This window comes from Mustela putorius, unplaced genomic scaffold (assembly GCF_011764305.1).
Source record: "Mustela putorius furo isolate JIRA1106 unplaced genomic scaffold, ASM1176430v1.1 tig00003853_pilon_pilon_pilon, whole genome shotgun sequence".
Taxonomy (NCBI): domain Eukaryota; kingdom Metazoa; phylum Chordata; class Mammalia; order Carnivora; family Mustelidae; genus Mustela; species Mustela putorius.
This window is the reverse complement of record NW_025422005.1, coordinates 24,960,820-24,981,448: the sequence shown is the minus strand read 5'-3', so window position 1 is coordinate 24,981,448 and position 20,629 is coordinate 24,960,820. Positions and strand designations below refer to the sequence as shown.

The window sequence follows — 20,629 nt, the reverse complement described above, 5'->3', positions numbered from 1 at the left end:
ATTTACATTTAAAGTAATTTTTTATAAGTATGGACTTCCTGTTGCCATTTTCTTAATTTTTTTTTTTCTGGCTGCTTTGTAGTTCCTAGTTCCTTTCTTCTTTCCTTATTCTCTTCCTTTGGGATTTGGCAAGTTTCTGTAGTGGTTTGTTTTGATTCCTTTCTCTTTACCTTTAGTGTATCCACTAAAGGTTTTGTGTTTACCATGAGGCCTACCTAAAACATCTTATACTTACAACAGTCTTTTTAAAGCAAGTAACAACTTGGGGCCTAGGTAGGTCAGTCAGTTAAGCATCTGACTCTTAGTCTCAGCTCAGATCTTGGCTCAGGTCTCGATCTCAGAGTCATGAGTTCAAGCCCCACACAGGGCTCTGCACTGGGCATGGACCCTATTTATGTTTGTTTGTTTAATTTTATTTTATTTTTTCAGTGTTCCAAGATTCATTGTTTATGCACCATACCCCGTGCTCCATCCAATACGTGCCCTCCTTAATACCCAACACCAGGCTCACCTAACTCCCCACCCCTCTCCCCTCCAAAACCCTCTGTTTATTTCTCAGAATCCAAAGTCTCTCGTGATTCATCTCCCCTTACAATTTCCCCCAATTCACTTTTCCTTTCCTTCTCCTAATGTCCTCCATGTTATTCCTTATGTTCCACAAGTAAGTGAAACCATATGATAATTGACTTTCTCTGCTTGACTTATTTCACTCAGCATAATCTCCTCCAGTCCCATCCATGTTCATACAAAAGTTGGGTATTCATCCTTTCTGATGGAGGCATCATACTCCATTTTGTATATGGACCATATCTTCTTTATCCATTCATCTGTTGAAGGGCATCTTGGCTCTTTCCACAGTTTGGCAATTGTGGTCATTGCTGCTATGAACATTGGGGTACAGATGGCCCTTCTTTTCACTACATCTGTATCTTTGGGGTAAATACCCAGTAGTGCAATTGCAGGGTCATAGGGTAGCTCTATTTTTAATTTCTTAAGGAATCTCGACACTGTTCTTCAAAGTGGTTGCACCAACTTGCATTCCCACCAACAGTGTAAGAGGGTTCCCCTTTCTCCACATCCTCTCCAACATTTGTAGTTTCCTGTCCTGTTAATTTTGGCCATTCTAACTGGTATAAGATGGTATCTCAATATGGGTTTGATTTGAATTTCCCTGATGGCTAATGATGATGAACATTTTTTCATGTGTCTGTTAGTCATTTGTATGTCTTCTTTGGAGAAGTGTCTGGTCATGTCTTCTGCCCATTTTTTGACATGATTATCTGTTTTGTGTGTGTTGAGTTTGAGAAGTTCTTTATAGATCTTGGATATCAGTCCTTTGTCTGTACTGTCATTTGCAAATATCTTCTCCCATTCTGTGCATTGCCTCTTTGTTTTGTTGATTGTTTCCTTTGCTGTGCAGAAGTTTTGATCTTGATGATGTCCCAAAAGTTCATTTTCACTTTTGTTTCCTTTGCCTTTGGAGACATGTCTTGAAAGAAGTTGCTGTGGCCAATGTCGAAGAGGTTACTGCCTATGTTCTCTTCTAGGATTTTGATAGATTCCTGCCTCAAGTTGAGGTCTTTTATCCATTTTGAATTTGTCTTTGTGTATGGTATAAGAGAATGGTCAAGTTTCATTCTTCTATACACAGCTGTTCAATTTTCCCAGCACCATTTATTGAAGACACTGTCTTTTTTTTTTTTTTAAGATGTTATTTATCTGACAGACAGAGATCACAAGTAGGCAGAGAGAGAGGGAGGAGGAAGCAGGCTCCCCGCTGAGCAGAGAGCCCGATGCGGGGCTCGATCCCAGGACCCCGGGATCATGACCTGAGCCGAAGGCAGAGGCTCTAACCCACTGAGCCACCCAGGCGCCCCGACACTGTCTTTTTTCCACTGGATATTTTTTCCTGTTTTGTCAAAGATTAGTTGACCATAGAGTTGAGGGTCTATATCTGGACTCTACTCTGTTCCACTGGTCTATGTGTTTGTTTTTGTACCAGTACCATGCTGTCTTGGTGATCACAGCTTTGTTGTAAAGCTTAAAATCAGGCAACATGATGCTTTTCTTTTTCAGTATTTCCTTAGCAATTCAGGGTCTTTTCTGGTTCCATACAAATTCTAGGATTGTTTGTTCTAGCACTTTGAAAAACGCCAGTGGAATTTTTATTGGGATGGCATTGAAAGTATAGATTTCTCTGGGCAGTATAGACATTTTAACAATGTTTCTTCTTCTAATTCATGAGCATAGAATGCTTTTCCATCTTTTTGTGTCTTCTTCAATTTCTTTCATAAGTGTTCTATAGTTCCTTGAGTACAGATCCTTTACCTCTTTGGTTAGGTTTATTCCCAGGTATCTTATGGTTCTTGGTGCTATAATAGATGGAATGGATTCTCTAATTTCTCTTTCTATGTTTTCATTGTTAGTGTATAAGAAAGCAACTGATTTCTGTGCCTCGATTTTCCTGCCACATTACTGAATTGCTGTATGAGTTCCAGTAGTTTCGGAGTAGGGTCATTTGGGTTTTCCATATAAAGTATCATGTCATCTGCAAAGGGAAAGAGTTTGACTTCTTCTTTGAATACCTTTTATTTTCTTTTGTTTTCTGATTGCTGTTGCTAGGACTTCAAGTACTATGTTGAACAACAGTGGCAAAAGTGGGCATCCTTGTCATGTTCCTGATCTCAAAGGGAAGGCTGTCAGCTTTTCCCCATTGAGAATGATATTTGATGTGGGTTTTTCATAGGTAGATTTTATGAAGTTGAGGAATGTTCCCTCAATCCCTGTACTTTGAAGAGTTTTAATCAGGAACGGATGCTGTGTTTTGTCAAATGCTTTTTCTGCATCAATTGAGAGCACTATGTGGTTCTTCTCTCTTCTCTTATTGATTTGTTCTGTCACATTGATTGATTTGTGAATGTTGAACTACACTTACATCCCAGGGATAAATCCACCTGCTCATGGTGGATAATCTTTTTATTCTACTGTTGGATCCTATTAGCTAGGATCTTGTTGAGAATCTTGTCATCCATATGCATCACGGATATTGGTCTGAAATTCTCCTTTTTTTTTTTTAATGCATGCTTGAATTTTTTTTTTTTTAGATTTTATTTATTTATTTATTTATTTGACAGACAAAGATCACAAGTAGGCAGAGAGGCAGGCAGAGAGAGAGAGGAAGGGAAGCAGAGAGCCCAATGTGGGGCTTGATCCCAGGACCCCAGGATCATGACCTGAGCTGAAGGCAGAGGTTTTAACCCACTGAGCCACCCAGGCGCCCCTGAAATTCTCCTTTTTGATGGGGTCTTTACATGGAGCTTATTTAAAAGTAAGTAAATTAAATAAATGTATAAGCAAACGAATAAAGCAAATAACAATTTAATTTGAATACATACAAAAGCCCTACATTTTTAGACTCCCCTCCTACATTTTTTTGTTTTTGATATCACAGTGGACATCTTTTTATACATATATTCATTAACAAATTATTACAGTTCTAGTTTTGAGTTTTTTGGATTTTTTTTAAGTAAGCTTCACACCCAGCATGGACCCCAATTTGAGGCTTGAACTCATCACCCTAAGATCAAGACCTGAGCTGAGATCAAGAGTCAGATGTTTAACCAACTGAGCCACACAGGTGCCCCTGCAGTTGTAGTTATTTTTAACACTTTTGTCTTTTAATCTTTAAACTAGAGTTATAACTTATTCACCCACCACAGTGACAATATTAGAGTATTCTGAATTTAACCATCTATTTATCTATATCAGTGAGTTTTATAGTTTCCTACGCTTTTATATTTAGATCCTTTCTTCTATTTGAACTCCTGCCATTGAACCATGTGTAGCTGTACATTCAGTGTGTCCATAGCAGGAGGGGAATTTAGGAGCCTCCTATTTCACCATCTTGGTCCAGAGTCTCTTCAAGAGTCCTTTATATATCTAGAATATAAGACTCTTATCAGATACAAGATTTGTACATATTTTCTCCCATTTTATGAGTTGTCTTTCACTTTCTTTTCTTAAAATTTACAAGTACTTTCTCCTTTACTTCACTCATCACTGGAAATGAAATTAGACTGTCACATTTCAAGCTCCATTTTAACACAGCCCTGTGTTAAATTCTTTTTCTTTTTTTTTTTTCAAATGGAGTAGTTTTTTTTTAACAGCCTTATTGAGATATAATTAATACATAAAAATGCACATATTTTATATATACAACTTGATGAGTTTGGATCTTTTCACCTTCTTTTGGTATCCTTTTAAGCACAAATGTCTTTAATTTTAATGAACTCCAATTTATCTATATTTTCTTTGTTCATGATTTCATATCATACCTAAGAAACCATTGCCAAATCCAAGGTCATGAAAACATGTCTATTTTTTTTTTCTAAGAGTTTTATAGTTTTAGCTCTTATATTTAGGTCTTTTGTTTATTTTGTGGGGTTTTTTGTTGGTGGGGGAGTAGTCGTTTGGGATCCAAATTCATTCCTTTGCATGCCCCAGCTCCATTTGTTGGAAAGACTATTCTTCGCTCTTCTTCTTTGAATTGTCTTGGCACCCTTGTCAAAGATCATTTGACCATAAATATGTGAGCTTATATCTGGATCCTCAGTTTTATCCATTGATCTGTATAACTGCCTCTATGACATCACACCATTCTGATTATAATAGCTTTGTAATAAGTTTTGAAGTTGAGAAGTGTACATCCTCAGTTTTGTTCTTCTTTTTCAAGATTGTTTTGGCTCTTCTGATCCCCTTTTAATTCTATATGGATTTTAGGATTGGATTATGAAATTCTGCAAAACAGACAGCTGGGATTTTGACAGGGATTGCGGTAAATGTGTAGGTCAGATTGGGGAGTGTTGCCATCTGAACAGTATTAAGTCTTCCAATTCATGAGCATGGGATGTCTTTCCATCTATTTAGATCTTTAATTCCTTCTAACAATGGTTTATCATTTTCATTATACATGTCTTGCGCTTCCTTGGTCACATTTAGTCTTAAGTATTTTATTGTTTTCGATGCTATTATATAACTGTATATAAAAGTACAAAATGCTTTAGATGCAGTTGAATTTCAATTCAACCCCTTACTGTGTGATCTTTGGCAAGCCTCTTCATTTCTCTGCCTCTTAACGAGTTTCTCTTCTATAAAATGGAGATAGTACTCTGTACCTCACAGTTTTGAGAGCAAAAGTAAGTGAAATAATGTGAATAACATGGCCTGGCACAGCTTCTGGCCTGTAAGCTTTCTCCGTCCTACTCCCTTTATGTTATAAAACCTAAGACAATAAAGACATTTACTTCATAAAAGTACTTTGAGCCACTGTGGGAAATTTCTCCACAGCCTTCTGTATAGTGGCTGCCCTGTGGAGTCAGAAGGACTGTGCTCAAAATCAAGCCTCCTCAAGGAGATAGTAGGGAGAGTCTGCCATTCCTTGAGGCAGATATTTCTGTTGTTTCTGTGCTAAAGAAGAAAAGACATTAACACTGGCTAACTGTGACCTTCGTGTTCATAACCTCATTTATTCAGTGTAGACATGTGAGGTATGTTTCAGTATTTTCCCACATTTCCAGTGAGGAGACGGAGACTCTGAGGGGTAAAGTGACCAGTCAAGGTCACACATCATGAAGTAGCTGCTGGGACCCGAACCTGCAGTGTCTGACTCAGGCCCAGGGCCTCTGACTTTGCCTGTGAGGGCTTCTCATCTTTTTTGATCCCCACATACAAGTGCACTACTGAATTCAGCTATAGACTGATGCGTATAGAAACTGCTGTGAAAGGGGTGACAGCCTCGGGCATGGGCAGCTACTAGTAGTTTCCATAACCTTTTATGATCTCAGAAATTGCTTAGAGAATTATCAGTGAGCCAGGGGTGAAAGTAATGGTGGAAGTACTGATTAGAAGGAGGCCCAAGGCCAGGGACCAGATGTTCAGGCTCTTCATGGCAGAGACATAGGCCAGGGCCCCAGTCATGTCACCTGCCACCTTCGCTCCCTAGGCTTCACAGACTAGGCGAATGCAAGGAAGCCCAGACTGTGTTGAGCGGGGACTGGGTGATGTGATCCGACATGGAGGTCTTGCTGTGGGTGTTGATCGTGGGGATCGCCAGAGGAGCCAAGCCCTGGGGCACCCCAAGTGCAGCCCCTTCGTGCTCCTCCTTGAGCATCTCTTATGCTGGGAGCTATGCTGGTGTGGATGGCCAGAGAAGCAGCACTGGGAATTCTGGTTCATGGTGCAAGACAGAGCAATTGTTTCGGGCTTCAGTCTTAATATCATCACACCGAGGGAAGGGAGCATACCACTCAAAGCCCCACCAGACCTCAAAGAGTTCGCTTTTGATTGGTGGAAGGTCCTCCTTCATGCCAGGCATCTGGGAGGAAAACAGAGTCCAGGACAGAGCTTTTCAACCTAGGGTCACCAATAGAGGATATTCTGCAGATCTAGGTACAATGTTAGCAAAATAGCTTTATTTCCCTTTACCTCTTGATGAAATTTAACACTTGCTTTAATTTAAAATGTAGACCAAAACCCATAGTAGTGTTAATGATACTTGTGGCTTTATCACCAGTAAAAAATTGCAAAGATTTTCATATTATATTACAGTTGTTTCTGACATGAAATATTGCTTATATTTCTGACTACTTCAAGGATATGGTAGTGACTGGACCTGCTTCTATATTCTGTTATTTAATGCAGTGATAAAGGATCACATATCTACCTGCATTCTAATTCTTTGTTTAAAATATCAATGACTATAATTGATAAAATGGATTTCCTTTTAACTCATTATGCTTTATTTTCCCTAAAGGGATCCATAGCATCTATCAGACCATCAAAGTATCTACTCCCCCATCTAACAGGATAAATGCAAAACAAGATCTCAGAGAGCCCACTGACCTAGTGTCAGAGAGGTGGCCATTATTTTTCCAGTGGAGTGTAGACCAGAGGTTAAACCCATGTTGTTCTATTCTCTTTCCCCAGCAGAGGTCCGGCCTAGTGGGAGACCCATCAATACTGCCCGGGAGCCACCACTCACCCAGGCTTCCGGTAGGTATGGTCCAGATCTTCCAGATGAACAAGAAACTGGTGTTGATTCCTTTACCTAGTCACCCAGAAACATGCATATGACTTTCCGAGTACTCAGTGAAAGGGTGTGAAAACTGTCTACAGAGCCAAACAGATTCCCCCACCCACTACCCTCCCCTGACAAACTTCAGGAGGAAGTGAGCCTGAAGGAAACAGAAACCTCATCCAGAAGAGGCCAAAGCCTTCCAGAAACACAACCAGAGCTCTGAGCTCTGGAACCATTGATTACCACAAACCACTCCCCCACCACCTCAGCACAGGACTGGCCCATATGTAGTCAGATACAGAGATCCAAGTCCTGCCCAGGGAACTTCCTGGAAATGGTTCCTTTTTTAACACAGGTATTGTTTCTTTCAAAGGGCGATGTCCAGAACTGGACACATAACTATAGGTGTGGCCCGACTAATGAAAAATTATTATAGACTATCGTATCTTTTTTTTTTTTTGGTCTGGCATATTTTATTGAACAGAATATTTTCAAAGTTCATCCACATTGTACCATGTATCAATACACAATTTTTCTTTTTTTATTATTATTTTTTTTTAGTGTTCCAAGATTCATTGTTTATGCACCACACCCAGTGCTCCATGCAATATGTGCCCTCCTTAATACCCACCACCAGGCTCACTCATCCCCCCACCTCCACTTCCCGCCAAAACCCTCAGTTTGTTTCCTGGAGTCCCCAGTCTCTCATGGTTCATCTCCCCCTCCGATTTCCCCCAATTCACTTTTCCTTTCCTTCTCCTAAAGTCCTCCATGTTATTCCTTATGCTCCACAAGTAAGTGAAACCATATGATAATTGACTTTCTCTGCTTGACTTATTTCACTCAGCATAATCTCCTCCAGTTCCATCCACATTGATACAAAAGTTGGGTATTCATCCTTTCTGATGGAGGCGTAATACTCCATTGTATATATGGACCATATCTTCTTTATCCATTCGTCTGCTGAAGGGCATCTTGGCTCTTTCCACAGTTTGGCAATTGTGGCCATTGCTGCTATTAGGGTACAGATGACCCTTCTTTTCACTACATCTGTATCTTTGGGGTAAATACCCAGTATTTACCAGTAGTGTAATTTTAGGGTCATAGGGTAGCTCTATTTTTAATTTTTTGAGGAATCTCCACACTGTTTTCCAAAGTGGCTTCACCAACTTGCATCCCCACCAACAGTATAAGAGGGTTCCCCTTTTTCCACATCCTCTCCAATACCTGTTGTGTACTGTCTTGTTGATTTGGGCCATTCTAACTAGTGTAAGTTGGTATCTCAATGTGGGTTTTATTTGAATTCCCCTGATGGCTAATGATGAACATTTTTTCATGTGTCTGTTAGCCATTTGTATGTCTTCTTTGGAGAAGTTAGAGTATGACATACTTTTTTGAATTTTATACTTTTACTTACCACATTAGCATGTGTGTTATATAAGAAGGAAACCAGAGTTGGCATCATACTCTGCTCAAGTTCCATTCTGGATCACAAGAGGACCAGAGCACTCCACCAACCTCTCCCCTGTTAGGCTTTGGAGAAAACAATCTCAGTGAGTGAACTGGGATCAGCCACCAGGTGGCCTCAGTCTCTCTCACATCTGTTTCTCAATTCCTCCAGTTCCTGGGGATGTTTTTGCCAAGAACTCCCTATGGAAAGGGGCCTATGAGTACCAGGGGAAGAAGCAGCCAGCCATGCTCAGAGTGACTGGCTTCCAGGTTGTCAACAGCAAGGTCAACGCTACCATGATTGACCACAGTGGTGTGGAGGTGCACTTGGCTGGTAAGGAGTAGGCCATCCCTGTAAAAGCCTTGCTTTTACAGGGGTGGGCGGTAGGGGTGGTGGGGGGGGGGGGGGGGGGCACACATTCTCTACAAGGACAAGTCTACTGTCATTGCTTCTCATGTCCTGGGGGGACTAGTCTGATGGGCAGGAGAAGGAGAAACTGTCTGTTCATCTTTGTCAGCATGACAAAATCACCAGGGACTAAAAGGAAATAGTTAGATGACAAACATTAATAACTTGAAGAGGACTCTTAAGAGAAAAGAGACCAAAATCTCTGAAACTGAACCAAAAATAGGGACAGAGAATTCCCAGAAAACAAAATACAGTCAATAAATGAAAGAAAAAATATTTTTAAGTAGTAATAAAAAAAAACCCTAAAAGTAAACAGAAAATGTCATTTTCCACTTATCCAACTAAGATTTTTTTTTTTAAGTGGTAAACATTAGTGCTGGTCAAGGTCCAATAAAGACACTGATACAGTTTGTGTTAAGATCTTTGAAAATTACCGAACCTGTTAATTATTTTTCTAAGAATTTTTATCATAAAACATAGCTATGGAGAGAGTCAAATATTCCTAAATAAAGGATGTTCACATTAAAGGGCTATCTGTATTACATAAAAACCACAAAGAGAAAATTGTCCAAAAATAACAAACTGGACATTTACTTGTAATACATCTGATAGATAAAATAGTGTGCCAATTTGGGGGCAAATGGACCTACCCTGGCACGTTTATAATGTGACTCCAGTTTTTTTAAAAAAATTTTTAAAGACTTTATTTATTTATTTGACACACAGAGATCACAAGTAGGCAGAGAGGCAGGCAGGGAGAGAGGAAGGGAAGCAGGCTCCCTGCTGAGCAGAGAGCTGGATGCGGGGCTCGATCCCAGGACCTTGGGATCATGACCTGAGCCGAAGGCAGAGGCTTTAACCCACTGAACCACCCAGCGTTGACCTTGCTGTTGCATTCGTGTGAGCGTGTGCACACATACCACTGCACACATACCCCATGACTCCAGTTTTTAAAGGAAAAATTGTATTCATAAGAAAGAAAACATGGGGGCACCTGGGTAGTCAGTTAAGTGTCTGCCTTCCGCTCAGGTCAAGATCCCACTGGCACCCTGCTCTGCGGTGCGTCTGCTTCTCCCTCTCCCTCTGCAGCATCTCCCACATGTGCACTCTCTCTTGCTCTCTCCCTCTCATATAAATAAAATCTTTAAAAAAAGAAAGAAAATTGGAAATAATCCCACCAAAAGGTTAACAGGGGCTATTTCTTAGTGATACCAGAAATGATCTGTTTTTTCTCCCTGCATCTCTGCATTTTCCACAATTTCTTTGATTTTCAATCTTTTTATAATCAGAAAAACTAAATCTCTCAGAAAAACATTTCTGGAAAAGATGGACAGGTAAAGGAATGCATGAGTTAATGGATGTGGACATTAACACACAGCCCACACACAATAATAGCCACGCATTCGTGTGAGCGTGTGCACACATACCACTGAACAGTCGGGTTCGCTCATTTGCTGGAAGGCTGAGTCGTGAAGACATTCACAGAAGACCACATACTTGCCTCATGCAATCCTGCACGCATGAAATCGGAAGGCATATTCCTGCATTCACGGACACATTAACATGCAAAATCATATTCACTTTATTCTGACATGTGCATGTGTTAGTAGGGTCACAAACCCAGGTCGGCAATCCAGTTGTCGATAACACACATGCGCACACTCTGTGTGCCCTCACGATCAGCCCAAACTCACAGGCAACACTATACTTACCTCCTGGCGGTTGTGCATGCCACGTTTACATCAACATCAACACGTGAAATCCCATGTACACGCAGATTTGAACTTGGGTGTTTTTCCAGATCTTTCCTGTACTCTCTGAATTTCCTTTTCCCAGGAATTTACAAGAAAGAAGATTTCCATCTCCTGCTCCAGGTTTACCAGATTACAGGGCCTGTGGAAATCTTTGTGAACAAGTTCAAAGATGATCACTGGGCTTTAGATGGGCATGTAAGTGCTGCAGAATCTCAGTCCTGGACCTTCCCATCCCCTTGCTCCATCCCTGAGTCCCAGATCACTGGCGGGGAATCGAGGAGAGAGATGGAGAAGCGTAGGATCAACATGGAAACTTGGGAGGGTGTTTTGGGGGCCAGGACTGGAATCAAGGGAGTCCTCATCTGCTAGTGAAATAGATAAAGGAAAAGATAGGAGGCCAGGAGCCTGAGTGTCCAGAGGGCCAACACATCTGAGTGATATGGAGTAGGGTCTGGTGTTTGAGCCGAAAGCAAGGAACGGAACAGCAGTGTAAGAGTGAATTCAAGCAAGCAGGAAGTAATGGTGTGGTGCTGGGGTATGGGAGAACGTCCCAGATGACTACTTCAAATAGCCACTCACAATGGAGGATGTGGGTTCCAGACGACTTAGCACAGCTGTGAGACCAGAACATGGGGAGGAGATGTGGCTTTCTTGCCTTCCCTTGCAGGAAAGCCTTGCTGCATTCTAGGGCATTCTTAAGGCAAAAGGCAGATCTACAATGATGTACTCTTCCAGTATCTTCCAATCTCATATGGGGGGGAGATGGATTTCAGAATCATGTCACATGTCACACCTGTGGCTCCCAGTCTCGGATTGTTGATGCTGGACATGGAAGGGTAGGAAGGAAGGAGAGGTTGTGGGGCCAGAGTAGCAGAGAGCTGAGAAGTCAGGGTGCATCTGCAGGGACAAGACAGATGAGCCGAGAAGACTCAGATCCCCAGCTACCTTCTGAAATTAGTAGCTATTGGAACTGTGATGAACCATCCAAAGTTCGTTAAGTCTGTCAGGTATGCTTTAAACATGGCTCAGTGGTTCCAGGGGCTCTTGGCAGTCATTTTCATCACAGTGATAACGGCAGGCAGTTCTCTGGGCCCAGAAGTGGTCTAAGTGCCTTCTGTGTGTGAATGGGCGCAGGCCTCGCCGCCACCCCGTGCACAGGCACCGTTGTTACTCCTGCCTGACAAATGAGAGGCCCACATGGATTAAGTGATGGGACCAGTAGCTGAGGAAGCCTCTTCCCACCTCCTACAACCCCACCCCACCTCCATACTGCAGTCCCGGCGACACCAGAGTCTGACAGTGCATGCCAAGAGGACATGTAGCTCGGCCTGATGTGCCCCCATCTCACAGCCTCTGCTCTCACCTTTGCAGGTCTCCTCAGAGTCCCCCGGAGGCACGTTCATCTACCAAGGCTCAGTCAAGGGCCAAGGCTTTGGGCAGTTCGGCTTTCAAAGACTTGGTAACTAGCATCTGCCCCAGGAAGGGAAACACTTGTATCCTGGGTTGGGGTTGGGGGAGGAGTTAGGTAGAAGAGCGAAGTTCAACAGCCAAATCCAGGGGTTCTTAACCATTTGGGGGTCGTGGCCGCCTTTGAGATTCTGATAAATACTGTGGAGTATGTCCCTGGAAACAAGCACATACGCATAATAGCCTCAACCTTTGCCACACAGTCTCCTGGCCAGGCCTGGAGTTGAGAGCCCCAGCTTAAGGGACACTAGGTCTCAAATACAGCCCCCAGCAACACCAGCCAGCCAGCCCTTGGGCACCACCCAGACACCCGGAAGCATGCAGATGTGGGGTTCTCTGGGGTGCCTTTACTCACAGTGGCTTCCCTCCCCTCGCAGTCTGGAAAGCTGGTTCTCCCCTGGCATCTTTACCCAGTCTGCTACCGTCATTGACATTTCGTCTCCTTCTTTCAGAGATTCCCCTGACCCAGAGCCTCAGACCCTAGTGGGGAGGGGGGGAGAGGGGGGCTGGTTTCTTCGAGGTGGTGGGAGGGGAGACAGGAGGCAGCCATGAGCGCTCAAGAGCCAGCTTTATGTACCCAGGTGCTGACACCACCATGCCCACAGGCCCTGCCTGCACTTCCTCGCAGCTCGGACCTTCCGGAAGCTTCTTGTCTTAGCAGAAATCCACTTCCCTGTCATTCCCACTCTCCTCCACTAGGGGAGCTCTTAGCTCGCCCTTGTGAGGAGCAAGGAGTGAGATCTCTTCCCTAGAGCAGCCCTTCAAGTTCCTGCAGACAGTTCCCCTGCCCCTCAGCCTGACACACCAGCGAGAACTCAGAAGCTGGAGTTCTCCTTCTGGCTTCCCAACTGACTCCCTGTCCCCCGGGTCACAACTGTCCCCTCTTGGAGCCTCCACCCCGGGAGGGGGGCCACTTCGCGTTCGTCCCTGTGCCCCTCGGAACACCCCCAGCCTTGTGCCAGGAGGGCCGCAGCAGAGGGGGGAGACCCACCCGAGGTGGCTCCCACCTCTTCCTCCATACCACCCACGCAGGCCCACCCCACCACCCCCCGGCCTGTTCTGTATTTTGGCTTTCTGGTAAGGTCTCACCCAACAAGAGGCTTCTGTGGCCAAAATAAGTTTCAAAACTTGTGAAGGCAGCACCCTTTGAGGATTTTATCTTGTGACGTGGTTTTAGGTTCTCCCACGGACTGGCCTCCCTGGGACGGAACACAGTCCTCTGCGTGTTAACTGACCAGCATGTGTGGGGCATCTCCTGCTGGACAGGCAGCGTGTGCCGGGAGGCAGCCGGCGTGTCTGGGCCACAGGGGATGACCTCCCTAGCCACTGCCACAGCGGCCCTGGGGGCTGTCCCCTCACATATCTGTGCCTCTGTGACGTAAGCTTTCTACTCTGCAACTTTGCAGACCTCAGGCTGCTGGAGTCCGACCCCGAGTCCATTGGCCGCCACTTTGCTTCCAACAGCAGTTCGGTGGCAGCCGCAATCCTGGTGCCTTTCATCGCGCTCATCATCGCGGGCTTCGTTCTGTATCTGTACAAGCACAGGTACCTGAGGGAGGGTGGGGCCCCCAGCCCACAGCCTTCCTGGGGCCTTCTGCATGGAGGACGCCACCTCCCATGGCCCCGCTCAACCCCCTTCAGACCCTGACTTTGTCTCTCTGTCTGTCTTGGTTCACTCACTCTCTCATTCCCAGGAGAAGACCCAAAGTTCCGTTCAATGGCTATGCTGGCCATGAGAACACAAACGTTCGGGCCACCTTCGAGAACCCGATGTACGACCGCAACATCCAGCCCACAGACATCATGGCCACTGAGGCGGAGTTCACAGTCAGCACAGTGTGTACCGCGGTATAGCCTCCAGGCCTGGCTGCCACCGCCACCGCCACCGAGAGCCCCGCCTCCGGCAGCCGGTGAGGAGAGTGTGGGTGGCAGATACACATGTGCACAGGGACACCCTCGCCTACCAACCTGAGGGTGAGGGGTGGGGGAGCAGGGCCGAGTACCCATAGGGCTGTGTGCCAGATGCCAGGCTGGGGACAGCCCCCCCTGTAAGGCGTCTCCTGCTGTTGTCCCCATTCATGGGAAAACTGAGGTATAGGAAAAGGAATGAACCTGACCAAGATCACACAGCTGGTAAGTAGCAGGGGTGGAATCTAGTCCCAGTCCCAAGCAGGCTGACTCCAGAGGCGGTGCTCTTCTTAGCCTTTGGGCATGGCAAAATACCCGAGTAGAACATGCCAGCCAGGGCTCGCTAGAGAGAGGTGCCTGTGTGGATACACAAAACATGCATCACATAGACACACGATACACACATAGACATCTCCACACAGACGTCTGCATACCTACATCCACACAGAAGGATGTGTGCACATGTGCATATACCCATCCATAGATGGACACATATGTGTATGTATGTATTGTATGTATACATAGAGACAGGCGTGGGGGTAGAGATTTTGTTTAAGGAATTGGTTCACATGATTGTGGGGCTAGAAAGTCTTTAGCCCACAAGGCAGGCCTGCAAGTTAGATATTCCATCAGGGGTTGATTTTTTCTGGATCCAAAGGCCATCTGGAGGCAGAATTCCTTTCTCTTCAGGGACCTCAATCTTTTATCCATTCAACTGATTGGATGAGGCCCACCTCTATGGGGAGGATAATCTGCTTTACTCAAAATCTACTGACTTAAGTGTTAACACCCCTAAAAAATTCCTTCACAACAACATCTAGACCTGTGTTTGACCAAAAAACTAGTGTTTGACCAAAGCCTTGTTGAGTTGACATGTTGAATTAGCCATCACCTAGAGCATAATGGATGGTTGACACAACCTCTGCCTGTTTCCAGTTCTCCCTGCCCTTCTTTGAGTCCAGTTTCTCCTCTAAATTATTTCCCTGGCTTAAATCTGAGCTTAAAGTTGTAGGCATTAAGATAAATTATACGTAAAGAGATAAAAATTATTTTCAGAATATACAAAGGCAACCATTGAACACAAATAATTAACTTACTGAGTTTTCCTACATCCTTTGACACCCATCTGAAACAAACATTTAAAGAAGGAGAAATTATTCCAGAATTCCATACTTAGTTCAGAGGTTTCCATCTTTATGAGCCCTCTGTACTTTTTCCTACTCAGAACTCCTACAAATAGAAAGCAAAAAGGAAAAATGATAATCCCTTCTGATGACATAAATCAGGCCTTACGGGTGATCCATAATGACTCTGAACCTGGAGTTCCTGAGTTACTGAACAGTGTAAGAGAGAAATCAGAATGTCCCCTGATCTGTGTAAACCCCCCTCCCCAGCCCCTGCTCCTCATCTCAGGCTCCAGTGGGTCCCCACACCTGTGCACAATGTAGCAGCTCCAGGTCACATGTCGCTGGTGGCTCCAAATCTAAGTAGCTCCCAGTGTCGTCCCTCATCAGGGCTCTGGAATATTCCAACCATGCCTCAGCTCCCCAGCGCGGCTTTTCTGTAGAAGGGCCCACCGTGCTCTGCCTAGAGCAGGAGCAAAGCGAAAACACAGAGTAAGTGTTTCTTGGCTCCGTGAGGGCATGTGTGAAGAACCACCTGAACACACACACACGTTTAAAATGAATAATAAGGTGATGAATTCAAATGAGGCCTAACAAGAACAGCTGAACCCGAAGTAGGAAAATCATGGAGACCTGTGGGGTCAGGGAGTCAGGGGGCAGGTCCATGGTATGGCTCTCATGGGCCTTTTCCTCCATTAAAAAAAATAATAATAACATTAAACATGCTGGTTGACAACTGTGTTGTTATAAAGATGATTCTAATCCAGTCTGGACACATTACTGTATGCCCATTATTATTGTATTCATATTTTTCCTCCTGATTTTGAAAGAAATTAAAATTAAACCATTTTCCTGCACCCCTGAAAGCATGGTGGCCCCTGAGCCCTGGGTCTCTTGTGCCTAATGCGGAAGTCGATACTGCCAGGGAAAAAAAAGAATATTGGGAGAATGTGTGTCTTGCGGTGTATGTTCCCCACTACACCCTGTCCTCAGCTCGGGAAGATCAGAGATCGAGTCTGCTAATTTACTTCTTTCCCCTTTATCCCTTTTTGCTTTGTCTCTTTTCTGTCACTTGCTTCTGCTCCCTGTCCCACCCTGCCCTGCCTCTCCTGTCTACAATCTGGGCTGTGATCTGGCTGTCCCCCACTCTCCAGGGGACAGGCAGTCACCCCCTGAGCACAGTGCCCGGTGCCCATCTTCGTCTGTCTCTCTGCCTGTGTCTGCTACTGCTGGACTCGGGCCCTCGCCCCGCCACCATCTGCACCCGCCACCCCGGAGCAGACTCCCACTGGGCCCCGACGGGGGGGGCTGCAGACGGATGAAGGAAGCTTACGGATTTAAAATAGCGAAGCGGCCTGTGGGCGTGCCCGTGTGTGTCCAGGCCTGAGCGCACACGAACACGCACTCCTGTCCTTCCTTTGGGTCCTATGGAAGAGAACACAGAAGCTTAAGAAAGAGAAACGTGTATGAAAGATACCCCATGTCCTGCTCCCCACAAACATGGAGAAGAGGTCCAGGGGGGACGCTCCGTCCACACCGAAACCAACACACCCTGCCTGCCCCGTGTGTGAGGACCCAGTCACGGTGTTAGCCGGTGGCCAGCATGCAGAAACCAGCTGTCTGCCCATGGACGTTCTCCTCGGCAGCGTGACAGCAAGGGGGACCCCAAGGGCAGAAAAACATCTGAAGAAGTACATTAGAAAGTAGCTTATTTTTTCCAACAGAATTTTATTGAGTTCTAATCCCAGTGAGTTAAAAAGTCAGTTTGGATCCAGGGCAGCAGTGGGAACGAAGGGTGAGTTGGGGGAGGGATGGCAGGAATCTGGCCTTGATTCCAAGGTCAAGTCGGCTGTCGACTGACAAGGAGAAAAGAAGGAAGTCAGTGGCCTGGACGGAGGCAGCCGAGTCTGCAGACGTCTGGAAGGGGCCGGCCGGTACAGGAGAGCAAGCCAAGCCCCATGTCCAAAAATGTAACTGCTGCCACGTGTCGAGTTTCTTCTCTGTGCCTGACACTTTCGGTGTATCATTTCTAGACCTTACAACACCCAAAATTTAGGATTATTATTCTTGTCTTAGAAATGAGAAAACAGAAGCCTGGAAAGGTTGAAGAGACATAAGCCACTCAGTAAGCAGGCGGTCAGGATGCCAGCCCAGGTGGGTCTGACTCCAAAGTCCACGACCCCAGCCGCGGGATGCCCAGGTCTAACAGGGCATCAGATACAGGGGGAGTAGGTACATCTCCGTGGCAGAACTGTGGCCAGGGCTGGTGGGCCAGGGAGGGGACCTGTGTGTCCTTGCTGGGCTCTCTTCCCTCCAGCTGGGCAGCATCAGGGAAAGGAACCGGAACCCAGGCCTCCTGGAGCCAGTGCTGGCCCCTGGCCCCCCAAAGCCCCTCGCTGCAGCAGACAGAGGACCTGAGCGCTCCTGAACCAAAAGAATGCACAGAATGAAAGTCACCTGCTCTCCAGCTGCTTGCAAGTAGGCTCGATTCATTTTGAGTTCCATCGTGCTTGGGTCATTACTGAATTCCATATACATATCGTTGGGACATTAACAAGTTTAGGGATCAAACGGTGGCATTTAGAGCCATTTTCTCTGTCCTTGGGAAGGCCCCCCTGGGCTTAAGCACCTGTGCACGTGTGACATGCTGGCCTAAGATAGTCATATCACATAAGTGAAATTACGAATAGAAACGTAAGGGAGTGGAGTGGCAGGGACACCCGGTTCTTAAGCAAACGAAGTGATCTGCCAGATGTTAAGAGGGGCTAGAGTACAGTGACAGGTGGTCAGTTTCCAGCAGATGGGACTGGGACCGCCAGTGGCAGGAGCCCACGGCCGCCCACCTCTGCTCTGGGTCACCGCATCCCTGGGTTTGGCGGGAGAGGACCCACCCAGACACGCACACACTCACATGTGCATCTCTTTTTCCCTGGAAACAAATGCAGGAAGCTCTCTGGCTGCTTCCCTCCCCCATCCTTTGCTCCTCTCAGACCACACAGTGGACTCCTCCTGCAGCCCTGCCTCCGTCGCCTCCCCTGTGTCCCCTTGTGGGGTCCCAGGAGACACCCAAGGAGCCTATGCCGGTGGGGCGCCCAGTCTGCCATGCATCACCTGTGCCCACCTCTGGCATTTCCACACCACCTCCAGAGGCTTGGAAGGAACCGGGGCAAACTAGGCCTTTCACTCTCCGTCCACACCATATACCCACCGTCATCCCATGAGGGGAAAAAAAAAAGTAAAACAAAAACAAAAAAAATCTTTTGTACAGAGATATATTTTTATTATACAAAGTTTGTACAGTACCAAAAAAATAAAAGAAAAAAAGGTGTAAATTTTTTTTTTCATTATTGTAGGTAAACGGTAGTGGAAGCCTTTTTTGTAAATGTAATAAAATGTATAAATATGGTTTTCAGAAAACATCAAGTACTGTAAATATGTAATCTACACACCTTCTTGGCTTGTCTGCAGTATATACATTTAATTTATCTGTCTCTGTATATGAGGCTTCCCCTGGGGTCCTGCATTATGGTACTTTCCTGAATTTGAAAGCAATTTTAAATTTTTTGAATTCAAATAAAATATAAATTTTTGCATTGGTTTCTTACATTTTAATGGCCTTTTTCATGGCTAAGGGCAAATGTTTCTTGGGGATGGGGAGGAGAGACATATTTGGGGCCAGAAGCCAAGAGTGGAAATGTGGAAATCTGCCATAGACAAAAATTAACACAAAATGGAGTATATAGCTCATGTTGACTGAGCCACCCAGGCGCCCCTCAAAACTTAATTTTAAAACAGTCAAAGGGGGCACCTGGGTGGCTCAGTTGGTTAGGCAACTGCCTTCAGCTCAGGTAATGATCCAGAGTCCCTAGATCGAGTCCCATATCGGGCTCCCAACTCCATGGGGAGTCTGTTTCTCCCTCTGACCTTCTCCCCTCTCACGCTCTCTGTCACTCTCTCTCTCTCAAATAAATAAATAAAATCCTAAAAAAAAAAATAAAACAGTCAAAGGACTTGAACAAACAGTTCTCTAAAGAAGACATACAGGTGGCCAAAAAGCACATGAAAAGTTGCAAAACGTCCCTCATCCAATCAAGCATACAATCAAAACCACAGTGAGATGCCACCTCACAACCATTAGCATAGGTTCAGTGAAAAACCCAGAAAATACCAAGTGTTGGCGAGAATGCAGAGAAACTGGAATGTCTGTGTATGTGAAATAGTACAGCCGCTGTGGGAAACAGCATGGAGGTTCCCGGGGAAACGGGCTGCTGTATGATCCGGCCATTCCTCCTCTTCTGAGTGTATATGCAAAAGGATGGAGAGCAGGTCACAAAGAGATATATGTACACGCGTGTTCACAGCAGCATATGGTACCAGCCTGGTGGTGGGAACAGCCCAAATGCCAACTGACAGGTGAGTGGGTGCGCAAGGTGTGCTGTATGTGTACAGTGGAGTAGTAGCCTTAAAAGGAAATCTTGCCACATGCTGCCACGTAGAGGAAACTTGAGACCATTGTGCTAAGTGAAACGAACCCATTCCAGGACAAATACAGTACGATTCCACTCATATAAGGTGTCAAATTCATAGAGGGAACAAAATCACTATTTTAAAGAGATAACTGAGGCCGCATGTTCATCGCAGCATTGTTTGTAACAGTCAAGACACGGAAGCAATCTAAGTGTCCACCGAAGGATGACTGGATAAAGACACACACACACACACACACACACACACACGGTAATAGTATTGAGCCACAGAGAGAGAGAGAGAGAAGGAAATCCTCACATTTGCAACAACATGGATGGGCCTTTGAGGACGTTATATGAAGTGAAATAAGTCACGCAGAGAAAGACAAGTACTGTGAGTTCTCATTTACATGTGAAATCTTACAAAACAGAACTCACAGGTACACAGAATAGATTGGTGGTTGCCAGAGGCAAGGGTGATGGGCAAGAGAAGTGGGTAAAGGTGGGCAAAAGATGTAAACATCAAGTTGTAAGAGAAATAAGTTCTAGAGATTTAGCACACAGCATGGTGTCTATAATTCACAATACCGTATTATATACACATTTTTTAAAAGTTTCTAAAAGAAAAGATCTTAAAGGTTCTCATCATGGGCACTTGGGTGGCTCAGGGGGTTAAAGCCTCTGCCTTTCACTCAGGTCATGGCCCCAGGGTCCTGGGATCGAGCCCCACATCAGGCTCTCTGCTCAGCAGGGAGCCTGCTTCCCCCTCTCTCTCTGCCTGCCTCTCCACCCACTTGAGATCTCTGTCTGTCAAGTAAATAAATAAAATCTTTAAAAAAAAAAAAGTTCTCATCACAAGAAAAAAAAAGTGTAATTATGTGAGGTAATAGATGTTAACTAAACCTATGTGATATGTCACAATATATACATTTATCAAATGTTCTATGCTTTAAATTAATACAATGTTATACATTAAT

General features: G+C 45.1%; 1 protein-coding gene across 4 annotated transcripts in view; it reads left to right on the top strand.

The window, feature by feature from the left end:
* CSMD2 (CUB and Sushi multiple domains 2) overlaps nt 1–18,838 on the top strand; it is a 600,967-nt gene extending 582,129 nt beyond the window's left edge. Inside the window, exons 64-70 of one of the 4 annotated variants that reach the window (XM_045064163.1) lie at nt 6,985–7,050; nt 8,697–8,858; nt 10,770–10,882; nt 12,059–12,146; nt 13,561–13,699; nt 13,849–14,064; nt 16,341–18,838. In XM_045064163.1, coding sequence (XP_044920098.1) covers nt 6,985–7,050; nt 8,697–8,858; nt 10,770–10,882; nt 12,059–12,146; nt 13,561–13,699; nt 13,849–14,008 — 728 coding nt within the window. In that variant the 3' untranslated portion in view covers nt 14,009–14,064; nt 16,341–18,838. Of the gene's footprint in view, nt 1–6,984; nt 7,051–8,696; nt 8,859–10,769; nt 10,883–12,058; nt 13,537–13,560; nt 13,700–13,848; nt 14,065–16,340 lie in introns of those variants that run through there. The other 3 variants (XM_045064162.1, XM_045064161.1, XM_045064164.1) reach the window with 3 other exon arrangements.
* The last annotated feature ends 1,791 nt before the right edge of the window (nt 18,839–20,629 follow it).